We start from the raw sequence: 12,483 nt of genomic DNA, 5'->3' as shown, positions 1-12,483 counted from the left end.
GTTTTCTTCTCATATCTCAAAGTAGAAGGTATTTGTTTAATTTATTTTTTGTAAATATCTTAATATTAAACTGTTTTTCTTTATTTTCTTTCGCAGCCAGCTAATGAACTATGGAGTTATGATTTCTTTTTTGATATTTTTACACTTGTTATAAGTTTATGGATATAAATATTTTTATATTGCTATTCTATTTACTATGTATATTATAGAAGGATAATCTAACTACTATTAATCTAATTTATATTTATATATAATAGCTGGCTGACAGCTCTAATATTTCATTTCCCCTTCACTGCAGCTATGAATATGGTCGGGAAACTCTATACATATTCAGGTATTCTATTGAGGTGTTGCAGTTACCAGCAGGCTGATATTCACCTTATTTGTCATGTGATCAGTGATATACCAGGCTGTAGCGAGCGTAACAAGGGAAGCATGCTTGTACAAGTAATGAAATAGCATGAATTGTGCTTTTTGTTCATGAAGTAGTTAGTTAATGATACAATAAAGTTGGTCGTTGTGGTAGTGAGTGCACAGACCAGGCGGATGCTTTAAGGGGACCATGTTTACCACCTTGGAAGAAACGCTTGGGAGACAAACAATTTCATGAGAAGCCATGAGAATTCAAACAATAGACGGTTGATGCTTTACACCGCATACAGCCAGCAAGTATGGCTACTGATGTCCCAGATGCCCACAGCCTTCAATCATGGCACGAGGCATTTCAACATCCCATCCTGACAGTGCGACGGGTGGAGCAGGAACTCCGGCGCGACATCGCCAGCAACAAGGACAAGCTTCGTTCACTCGTCGGGTAAGCTGGGGTGACGTATACTGCTGCGGTTGATCTGTCTTGCTAATTACATTCCTACCTGTGCTTAGGGTGAGATATCGAGAACTCCTAGGCACCGCGCAGACAATCGTTGAGATGAATGATGACATCCAGGAGGTCGAGACAAAGCTATCAGACATTGGCAGGAGATGTAATTCCCGCTTGATAGAGAAGCAATCGGATACGGGAGACTTGGATAGAGGTTGATATCCCATGGCTACCTACCGAATATGTGTGTTTACAGTTCCGGGATAGTTAACTTGCGTACATATACTTAGGCGTCGATGATAGAGCGATCGCTGCGCAACTCGCCCTCCTCCATAATTGCATATCGACCAGCTACAGACTGTTCCGAAAACATGGCTCGAACTTCTTGATCGCAAAGCTCTTAGTGATATCGCGACTTCTACACAAAACCCTTTCGCAAAGCAACTGCGCACCCGTGTTCCTCGAAAACCTGCGAAATCAGCTAGCTTCACTCCGCAGGAGTCTGCTGAAGCGCATCGACCGCAGGCTAGCTGCTCCCAACCATTCAACCCAAGAAATCATTGAGACAATGTCAGCTTATTGCCTTGCGACGAGTTCCTCTTCTACTGATGTACTTCGCCACTTTCATCAAGTCCGCCTGGAGGCTATTGAATCCGAACTTCTAAGGGAAAGTCCGAGTTTCACTAATATAGAAGAGAGCTTGAAGATGTTTTTGCAGACCCTACAACGCACGTCAGAGTTGCTTTCCGGAAGTCTTTCTGATGCCCTTGGAAAATTAACCACTCACCCCGTTCTCAGTGATCCTGATGTGCGAAAGCTAGATGGCCTGGGAATTGTTGTATTTAAACGATGGGTCAGCAATGATATCAAAAACTTTACTCCGTGGGTGAAGCATACCAATCCATCCAAGTCGGAGACTGGGAATACGATAAAGGATTGGTCTAGAGAAGCGTTTGGAAAGTTGACCAATGGCATGTGCAAGAATTTGGAACGATCCCAGAACTTGAAGGACATTTTGATTTTGCGACGGAATCTATTGAATATCTGGCTACCAATTCAGAGCTCGACTCCCTGCCATTCATCGCTGGAGATACTTGAGGGCCTCTGTGGTGCTGTGAACAAGCAACTCATTACCACTCTCCACGCGCAAGCAAATGGGCTTACTCTACTTGGGCATGGAATCTCATCTACAATTATGAACTGGAGTGATGAGGAAGAGCAAGCCTCTGCGCCATCGCTCTGGAATCATGATGTGACGTTTCTTGATTATTCTGCCGGTGCCACTGCATTCAAACAGGAGATTATTAACAGAACCCTAGGCAGGGATAGCAAGGTTCTGCAGATATCGGAATCCTACAACGCTTGGCTCTCGGGTGTGGAGGAGTGTAAGGATATGATTGATGAACTGCAGAAGATCAGATGGGATGATATCATTGAGGACGACGAAGACGAGGATGTTTTGCAGAACACTATTGGGATCTTATCACAAGATGACCCAAGTCTTCTGCAAAAGGAATACGAAGCTACGCTGACAAAGAGCTACTCGGCGCTTCAGACATCCCTACACAGTGCCTTGGCCAATATGGCTGGATTACATCGAGGCCGACAAGCCGCTTTCATGCTCCGTGTCATTAGAGAATTTCGAGGCCATCTCCCCAGCGGACTTTCCAGCGAGGATCATCTATTCGCTGACGACCTTGTGCCAAAGCTACACGAGATCCTTGCCAATGAAGTTGGTTCTCAGCTCTCACCATCTATCTTGACCCGAGCTGTTGAGCACGGTCGTGGAGTAGGCTGTGCTGGCCGCACTTTTTGGGAAGGCAACCCGCCGCTCCCCACCCAACCATCTCCAGCTGCGTTCAAATTGCTAAAGAAATTAGTTACAATGATGAAACAACAGGGTCCCGATCTCTGGAACGTCGCTGCTGCGGATATGGTTAAAATCAGACTCCATAAAATATTTGCTGCACGAATCTCCACAGCTATCGAGAAGGGGGGCAGTGGTAGTTCTTCAGATATCAAAGACCATACACAGGAACAACCTCCAACTGGTGAAATTCCGGACGGCGACAAAGTCGCTACGGGAACCACGACGGAATCGGGTGATTCGGCTCCTGTCGCGGATGTTTCTCCAGAAGTCGTGCGAGACCGCAAAATCCAACTTCTCTTTGATGTGCTCTATCTAAGTGAAGCATTAGCTCTGCGGGATGCTCTAGATTCTCAAGAGGAGGATGAACTCAGGTCTACTATCGGGCTCATTAGCGAGGATGTTGACTTCGATGGGGACGCTGAGTTGGAGACAATGAAGAAACGGGCTCAGGAGTATTGGAAACAGACTCAACTTCTATTTGGGCTGTTGGGTTGATACTTTTATATTATATTCTGCCATATAGCATTTATATCTGTAAATTTGAATGACATACATATGTCCCTTGTCATGAAATGATACATACTCTCATTGTATTGTTGTGTGGTACTCTATCATTACGTAATGGTTTGTATTGTAACTTGGTGTGCCTGAATCACATGACATTGTTTCAAGTTTATCTGATTATGTCATTCGTATCTCTGTTGACCAGTAAGTTAGTCAACTAAATCTGAACATTTCCGTTGTCTTCACTCTCTACATCATACCAGTTTCTCCTCATATCTATCCTCGCATTGGAAAGCGGAGCTGGTATGGCAGCTCCACGCCTCCCATTCCTTTACCCGAATTTGTTTCGGTCGGTAAGGGCCTGTGAACCCAAGACCTACCATCCTATAAGATTCCCCCCTTCACAGCCACAACAACAGTTGCAGAAGAATGGTGGCTCATATGCGACATTCCACACCAGCAGACGTTGTGATGTCGAGCCGTTTCACCAACGTTATGGGCAGGCTGCTGAATCACGACTTCCACCACCCCAAAGACCAAAGGATGGGGGGCGGGTAGGATCCCAGAAAGGTGTAGTAGGCAAGGAGCCGCAGCAGGCTCGAGACAAAGCAAGAAAGAAGACGGAGCAGTCTAGGGAATCTGGGTCTCAGGATCTAAAGGATTCTGGCAAAGGAACTAAACCAGGATCTAGAAAAAAACAGTCATCATCATCTACGAATATTTTAGTAGAATTGTCTGTGCAGGGCGATTCCGGAGGCGTCAATGTGCAAAACGGGACTGGGTCTTCTGGTGGCTCCGCCCCTGCGACCGATGATCCAAACATAAATCCATCGAAGGGTAACCAGAGCTCAGTGTTTCAAATGCCAGGTCCCAATCCTTCCTCATCCCAGCAAGATGAGTCCCTGACTCAAATCACCCTGTCGAATGGTCACCATCAACTCCCACACCCTTCCTCACTTACGTACGCACATCTTTTCGACACATACAGTCTAGTGAAAGATCTAGGTCGCTCTGGGTTTACGGAAGAACAATCCGTTTCCATCATGAAGGCTATACGCGGTCTCCTTGCGGACAACTTCGAGATGGCACGGGAGGGGCTAGTATCAAAATCCGACGTGGAGAACGAGACCTATCTTTTCCAGGCGGCATGCTCGGAGCTGCGAAACTCCCTGCAAGCCTCGCGTAATGCAGAGATACAGGCTCAGCGTTCACAGCGTGTACAGTTACAGCACGAGGTTGACATTTTGACACAGCTCGTGACGCAGGAATTGGCGGGGCTGAAAGACGACTTGAAAGAAATGTTCAATGACCAGAAGATTTCGACCAGGGAGCTGCAGCGTTCCTTTGATACCGCTATACAGGAATTGAATTATCAGATCACCGTGTCATTGAATAGTGATGGGAAGAGTGAGGTTGAAGGGTTACGGTGGATTTTGACGAGGAGGGCTGCGTTGGCTATTGCGACCAGTGCTGGTTAGCTTTCCTCCTCCATCCTCAATTTTTTTTTTGTTTCGTTTGTTTTTGTTCCTTTGACAATAACCGTCTGACTGAGGTTTACCTTCCTGACACTTTCTAGGCATGATTATTCTTGCCCTTAGATATTTCTTATACAAACTTCATGAAAAGGACCAAGTTGTGAAAGGTTCACAAGCTGAATCGAAAACAATTCCTCAACCTTTCCCTGACCTAGAGTTGAAGTCTAACTTCCGCCCAGAATCCAGCGTTACTGAGCCAATTGGATAGGAACAAACAAGGGCATGAATTGCATTGCTATCTTAGAAGTATATTTATATATGTATATATATATGCTAACTACCTTTCCTTATGTTGTTGGTAGCGAACATTCCTTTTGATCTAGACATATATCCCTCCCGTGATTTTCTTCAAGGTTCAACCTTTAGATCACGGGCTTCTATTTTGTTTCCTTTTGTTTCAGAAGCTGTATATATCCAAACTTAGTATATAGATAAGTGGGACTATTGGTTTGTCAACTGGAGCAGCGGTGCTCTTATCACTTTCGATTAAAATAGTGATATGATTGATTCTGCTTCTGCTCAAAGATCAGGGACACGCAATACTGAAGCCACAGAAAAAGCTATCAAACGGGTTCTCCATTTCATAATGATTGCAAGAAAGAAACCGAACTTACAATATTATCTAGTAGTATTCATTAATTTCCATATCTATTTCCCCACAGTTCGTTCGCAGAAGGGCAATTATAAGCCGCGGAGGTACATGTACAAGCAAACCAGCTAAAGTTCAGCATAACAGAACAAAGACCAGCTTTTATATAAACGGAGTTTGTGGGAGAGGGGAGGGCCGACAGTTGGGCCAACCCCCTTTTATCCTGAATAATAAGAGGACAGCGGCGTTATTTCCAGAGCCAATGCATAGCTCGTGAAAAAACATAGGTTTGCAAGCGCATGCATCTGCAAAACCAGCTCCTATCGAATGCATCACTATAAACTAATGGAGCTCTCCAAAAGCATTTTGGACATAAAGGCTTAAAAGTCCATCCGGAGCGCAATGCTCGGCACATTCTTCTCCTCCCCTTCCACTCCCGCAGCAGTGCCACCTCTCCCCTCCCTCCCGCCATCGCCAACAATCCCGCCACTCCTCAGGATGTCCTCTGTAAAAGATCTTCGCTCAGCATCCATACCCGCCACCACGGCTCTGAATGTTACAGCGTGAATCTTCGCTAGTTCAAGAAGCCTGGCGGCTATCTCTTTATAGGCACCCTTCCCTTCATTCTTCGCCCGAACCAACAGCGCAGGGATAATTAAGGCCAATGCTGTTGGCACTCCACCCGGCGCAATTGTGCCTGATCCAATGCACGATACAAGAGCAAGGGTAACGACTCCTTTGACATTTTCGGGGTCAACGGGTATCTCATGCTCACTACCAGCGCTGGCGGGCATGCTAGTGATGAACGCGATGAGTCGGGGTAAAAGGAAGCGGGCTATTGCGTCGTCAGTCGCGGAGCGCGGGGTTGGGGCTTGAGGGCTAAGAAGGATTGAGCGTAGACAACCCGCAGCGACTGTGGCGAGGCCAAAGTCCTGCAAACAGTCAAGGAATTCGGAAAGAACGCGGGGGATTAAGGGGTCTTGTGGTGGGATTTGGTGACTGCTAGTTGTGAGGATGATGGTTAGGGAGAGGAGAGTATTTTTGGCACAAGGGAGAGATGTTTCCGATTCGCGGCGTTGGGCGATTGTAAGAGTTTGAAGGAGACAGGAGATGCAGCCACGGATTTGGCGGGACACTATTTGCGGATCCTCGGAGGGAGGAGGGTGCATGGAGAGGGCAGGGGTTGTTGGGATTGGGGAGGTGTTTGGCGGTGGAGGGCAAGAGATTCCCTGGATGAAGCGGTGGAAGATTGGGAGGGCTTGAGGGACGACTTCAGCCTGGCAGATGCCTGTGGCCAGGATTGTGGTGAATATGTGCAAGATGCAGGCACGGAGGTCTGAGCGGATTATGGAGGGGAAAACGTATGTAATGTCGACCAGCGAAGAGAGGGATAGTTTGATGAGGGAAGCAGCGTCGTCAGATACGTGGAAGCGTGAGGGCTTGGAAGATTCGCCTAGGTTTGGGAGGAGTCCAGCAAGGACTAGAATGATGTTCCGCGTGAGTTCGAACAGTTGCTCGATATCATCCGAGAGATTTTCGGGTCGCGCCTCGTTGCTTGACGCGGACTGATGATGGAGAGCCAAGTTGCGGGCAATTTGAACAATGACAGTCTGTATACTAAATCCTTCGGTCATTGCTAGTCTGTCCAAGGTATCCATAGTTTCAGAAAATACAGCGTCTTGATAAACGGCATTCCCAGCAACGGAGGGATGTAGGATCTTTTGCAAAGCCCGTAGAATCTCCAGTCTCTGATTTGAGTGGCTATTGCTTTGCGCAACAAGAGCCTCAAAGGCAAGACCGAAGAGAACAAAAAAGAATGCCACTGGTTCGTCGCGGTAATTGATATGGTTTCCTTTTCCCTTCTTCTCCCCATTTACCTGAGGCTTATCGGCATCAGTTACTTCCTTTGGAGATTCGATTTTCCCATCAAGGGCATCAAAGACAAATTCACTGTCTTTTTCGACTAGGCTCGCAATAGCATCAACTAGATTTAACCAGGAATCTTGATAAAACTAATTTTTGAAAATGTTTATCAGTGGCATAGCACGCGAAATTCTTGGTTGGGAATACATACTTTCAACAAAGTTTCTCGGTTCAAGGATGCATAGACGTCGTCCAAATTGTCAGAAGCGCTTGGCCCAAGTGCGATCGAAATTTCAGGTTCAAATCTCAGGCGTGCGAATTCTTGGAGGGAAGAAAGCCACAAGGGGGTAAGAATAGCAGTGAACGGTTGAACGATCTCAGCCAGGTAATTTTGGTCATTGCTGGCTATCTGTAACCTAGCCCACGCAGAGAATAAAGCTAACTTCACCATGACACGTGCATTGGAGTTTAGCCCCTTGAGATCGCCAATCTCTCTGATTTCTGATTTTTCTATAGATCGGGGGGATTAGTAAAAGGTGAAATGTAAATCTGGGGAGAGTACATACTCGCAAAGTTTTCCAGCCCAACAACTAGCAACTTGAAAATGCGACCCATCCGATCTACATTAGTTACGATCCCTGTGCCAACAAAAGTAGCGCAAACATTGATAGCCTCCGAAGCCAGCTCGCAGGATGAATCCGCAGCGAAGGCGGGGGTTAGCGCGGAGCTAATTTGAGCTTGATATTGCTCCAGGAGTGAAACTTCTGAAAAATCAGGATCTGGGGTTTTGCCGAACATCTAAGTAGTTTTCAGTTTCAACAGATCCCTTCTGAGATGGTAAATTGACATTTACGAACCTTTAATACCTGATCAATTACCTTCAAACCCCAGATCCGAAGTTCAATTACCTGGGCAGTCGATGCAGAAAATGCCATTCGAATAATATCGCCAATCCTCTCTTGTAACGCCATTTCCGCAGGTATAGTCTGATCAGGCAATAATTTTTTGCTGACCATTGACAAAAGTTCGCTTAGACAGCTCATGACGAAACTTCTTGTTTGCCATTTCAGCAGCTCTTGGCCAGCGGTGGACTTATTGACGGGTTCGCCATGGTCGCCTACAACTGCAGTGGCAAATCCTGCTACTTCGTCATCTGGAATATCATGAGGAGCGGCAGTATTTACTGTTGTGGGTGCAGGCGCATCATCAACTTTGGATCGGGTCTTCATAAGAACTTTTTGACACCTCTGTATCCAATTATCGGTATCTGTAAGTCCAGTTTGTTGCAACCAGTTACGGATAATGTTTTTGAGTACCTCACTATCCGACGCATTGTCAAAAGCAAGCCATAATTCATCCTCAAGACCAGGAGATGCAGTTCTAGTGACCAAATCGGCATCCCTCTTCATCAAGTTATTGAAACCCCGAATAGCAGCATCCCGAATCAGCGCATTCTTTGATCCAAGTTCCAGCTGAAGCCACCGAACATATGCAGAGAAGTCCATGTGGTTCGGAGCGTATAGAGATAGGTGATCCAAGCACTTTGAGCTCTCCGCAATCAGAGCCGTAGATTTCTCTAACTGAAATTCCTTAACGAGAGTGAAAACCAGTTCCCGAGTTTTTGAAATATCCCGTAGATCAGGACCGAGGACATTGATAAGCGACTCAACACATCGGCCGATAGCTACAGTTGATGGAAACGCGACCTCGAGGTTGGATGTTGCCAAAGATGAAGCCTCCTCATTGTGGCTGTCTGAAATATATAACCTCGCCAGCATGCCGAGAGAACTTGATACATAGGCAGAGAAGGTCAACCCAGCGGACCATGCCACTTTTCCTAGCCCTTCAAGAGCCCAGAAATGCACCACAGGGTGAGGGTCGCTGCAAAGCGACATGAGGACACCGACAATAGTCTGTAAATGGAAACCGGCAGCTATACCACCGACTTGAGAGTGAATGCAACCTAGAGCTATAGCGCATCCAGCACGGGTTCCAGGATCACGATTTTCCACGATCGAATCGACAAGAGAGTTGATCTGGTTACTAGTGAATGAGTTTCCGGATAAATTGCATAAACGACCCAATGCTTCGCACCCTATACACCGCACAATTGGATCAGGATGAGTAGTGAAAGTCTACCTGTTGTCAGCATGTGGAAACGATTATGGGAGGGGACGATGTTTACCTGTATAAGCTCTTGCATAACCTTTTCTGTTGCAGGGTATTTTAGGCTTCCTGGAGCGGATCGGGTCTCATTAAGTGCAACTTTAAGAGTAAATAGTAGAGCTATAGCAATATTAACTGTCATAGCTGACTTGCGTCCTGGATTGCGGTTGAGACTTTGGGCTGAGAGTAAGGCTGCTATTTGCTCCAAACTACTTTCCTGAACTTTCGGGGACTGCAACGGCAGAGCCGTTGCGAATAGAGCGATAGCTGCATTCACGACTTCAGTGTCTGGTGGGTCGGTATACATGCCATTTTTTCGATCAGTAACAGCATATAAGAGTACAGAGTCGTGTTCCATCGCTTGACATGTTGGGGACATTAACTAAATTTGAGAGTTAGAGTTCTTACTTACAACGGCATTCAACTGAAAAGACTTACCAGATTGTCTATTGTTTGGTCCGATGACTCCATCGCCATCCAACCATGAGAGTTGTCTCCTTTATGATGCCCTGAGAGGGTCGCGACGGCAAACTCGTGTGCTAGGCCAGTAACTCCAAAACCAAAATTGTCATCGAGATCCCAAAGATTGTCAAAATGAGCAGTTGAAGCAGCGATAGATGTATCAAACGGGTTTGCCGAAATAACATCTGGATCGGCGAAAGACGAGATTGCCAGACCTAAGATATTTGATAGTGAAAGAACCTCTGGATTTGCATGTTCCAGGTTGATTAATTTCGAAAAGCATTGCAATACACGCCGACGAATCATGGTAGCAAAGTCTTTTAGTTGTAGCGAGGGTGATAATCGTTGAGATATATCCTCCGCAGATTTGAGTTTCGGAAGGCTGTCTAAAAACATAACTGTGTTCTGTAGCATCGTGGCAATGCGCCTTGACCCATCCGCAGTAACGAGTTTGCTATTAAATTCTAAAAACACATAGATCGAGCTAAGAGCGCATTCCCGAACATGGGCCAAAAAGCTCATCTCTAGAGTACCACGTTGTGCTAAATTATCTTTAGGCAGAGGTTTTGGAAGAGCATTTTTCCATAGCAGGAGGAGCTGGTTGAGATGTATTTTAGTAAAGCTAGGGCCTAGGGGCATCAAGCCGCCAATTAAAACCCAAGCTATCTGAATCTGAGTGCTTGCAATCCTCAGTTCAGAGCTGCCACTTGATTTCAAAAGATCTGTGGCTCGCGATAGGACCTGGGCGTACACGTCGACTGAACCATAAAGTGGTTGGAGACGAGATGTGCTTAACATCGCCGCAAGCCCGTGGGCATATCCAAGACATCGTCGTGTGGACTGCCGTGGAGTGGACAGTTGGCCAAGCTCCCTGTTAAGGCTATTCATGCAGACTGTTACACAGAGGAGAAGCTGCTGAGGGCATGCAAGTACAAAGTTGCGCAGACACTGAGTAGTGTGTATCTGAACGGTATAACCGGGGTGTTGGAGGACTTGGAGGAGTGCGTCTCGACAGCTGTCCCCAATCACCGAAAGTGCTGAGCCTAAGGATGATATGATAGAAGACAATGCACTTAGAGCGCCTATTAACGTATGCTTGCTAGGCTCAGGTCGTTCCTGGACTACCTGTGGATAATCTTTAAGCACGCCATTAATCAGCCACTTCGCGGCGTTGAGTTGACTATTCTCTCGAAGGATTTCACGGCCAACGGTATCCTCCAAGAGATTCTTTACATATTTACTAGTCATGAGGAGACGATAGCGATTATAATTAATGGTTGGGTGATTCAGAAGAGTGACGAGAAAGTGACCAGCAATTTCGGTATAATGTTCTTCAACAAGGTTGTCTCCAATATTTCTCAGGATCTGTTTATAGCACACGGCAATTCCTGCCCTAGCTCGATTTCCTGTTGAACTTCTGCAATATTGAGTTGAAAGTTGTTTCAGGAGGTCAGAAAGTTGAAATGAAACGTGAACGTCCGCTTTTCGACTTGAAGGAGACTGCGATCTCTCTGGTGCCTCATCATTATCAGCAGAAGTTGGTTTCTTTTTGGGTTGCTTCTTGGGCCGTCGAATGGTCGGCACATTCTGTGTTTGACGTCCGTGGGCCCAAGCTTTAATGAGAAAGGCAGCAAGACAGGAGGCGGCCGCATGCCTTACAGAAGGGCTAGGACTCTCGATGACTTTCCAAATAGTAACTTTCAGACCCTCAAAATCACTCAGTGTGCCAAAATAAGGAGTGGTTTTAATCAACTGTTCAAGGCAATAGCAGGCGCCAGCTTGCACAGCGATGGCCTTATCGTTCGTGGCTGCATGTCGAGAATGTTTCCAGATATCTTTCGCTGTCGATTCAATCAAGGGAGAACCAATCCCCGCAATGACTTTTTTTAAGGCAGTATATAGCGAACTCCTTAATCCAGCATGGTTTTGGGCGGATTTAAAGAGTTTCAACAACGCGGAGCAGACGACATTCGACTGGGTAAAAAGGCTGTCACCAGCACCCGTATATATGTCCCCTATCGCAACGGCGGCTGCATACTTCGTCTTTAGTTCCGCGTCATTCTTCCCGGCATTAAGTATCCCCAAGAGTTGTGTCACCGTGTCGTAGAGTGTACTTCGGTCCCCTTTGCTGAAGATAGCACTGAAACATCGGCCAACATTGTTTCGTATAACTCTAGTAGGGCTAGGTGACGAAAGTTTTAAAATTTTAAATAATTCTTGAATAATAAATCGTTGTTGAGAGATTAGTCCCGTCTTATCAAGCGTTGCGGTATACTGAACTAGGTCTGCGGTGAAGGTAAGGAGATATAACTCTTGCTGTTCGGAGGGGAGAGCATGGAGCTTGGAAACGTCTAGTTCGGTGCAGGATACCGTCGTGTCTAGCGCAGCAGATGGAGCAGCAGTGGTTTCGGTAGCCGACATTGATTCCGAACCCTCATATGAATGCGTCGAGATGTCTCTGCAATTTGCCGCGAGGTGTAGGTTTCGAGTTCTGTGCGAAGAGGGCTGTCGTTTGTCTGATATACACTTACTTTCCACACATGTTAACAGGATGCGGATCAATTTTCGGGCCGACGTCATACCCGGAGCCACAACTGATGACTACAATCAATTCAATGAGGAACTTTGCAGCAAAAACTACAATCCGCAATCTGCCCGGGGACGCTGATATAAC

The 12,483-nt window shown here is 46.3% G+C and overlaps 3 protein-coding genes across 3 annotated transcripts; 2 read left to right on the top strand and 1 right to left on the bottom strand.

Annotated features, from left to right (window-relative positions):
- Positions 1-671: 671 nt before the first annotated feature.
- Positions 672-3,185, top strand: PADG_04772 (uncharacterized protein; the record flags this gene model as incomplete). Its single annotated transcript, XM_010762068.1, has 3 exons — positions 672-814; positions 883-1,034; positions 1,111-3,185. 3 exons carry the CDS (start codon positions 672-674, stop codon positions 3,183-3,185), a joined length of 2,370 nt encoding a protein of 789 aa, XP_010760370.1.
- Positions 3,186-3,499: 314 nt separating this feature from the next.
- On the top strand, positions 3,500-4,937 carry PADG_04771 (uncharacterized protein; the record flags this gene model as incomplete). Its single annotated transcript, XM_010762067.1, has 2 exons — positions 3,500-4,667; positions 4,771-4,937. 2 exons carry the CDS (start codon positions 3,500-3,502, stop codon positions 4,935-4,937), a joined length of 1,335 nt encoding a protein of 444 aa, XP_010760369.1.
- Positions 4,938-5,698: 761 nt separating this feature from the next.
- Positions 5,699-12,230, bottom strand: PADG_04770 (uncharacterized protein; the record flags this gene model as incomplete). The annotated part of the gene is made up of 6 exons (XM_010761835.1): positions 5,699-7,330; positions 7,393-7,691; positions 7,748-7,979; positions 8,039-9,316; positions 9,367-9,729; positions 9,786-12,230. 6 exons carry the CDS (start codon positions 12,228-12,230, stop codon positions 5,699-5,701), a joined length of 6,249 nt encoding a protein of 2,082 aa, XP_010760137.1.
- Positions 12,231-12,483: the final 253 nt, after the last annotated feature.

The sequence above is a fragment of the Paracoccidioides brasiliensis genome, assembly GCF_000150735.1.
Source record: "Paracoccidioides brasiliensis Pb18 unplaced genomic scaffold supercont2.5, whole genome shotgun sequence".
NCBI lineage: Eukaryota > Fungi > Ascomycota > Eurotiomycetes > Onygenales > Ajellomycetaceae > Paracoccidioides > Paracoccidioides brasiliensis.
This window is presented reverse-complemented; position numbering and strand designations above follow the sequence as displayed.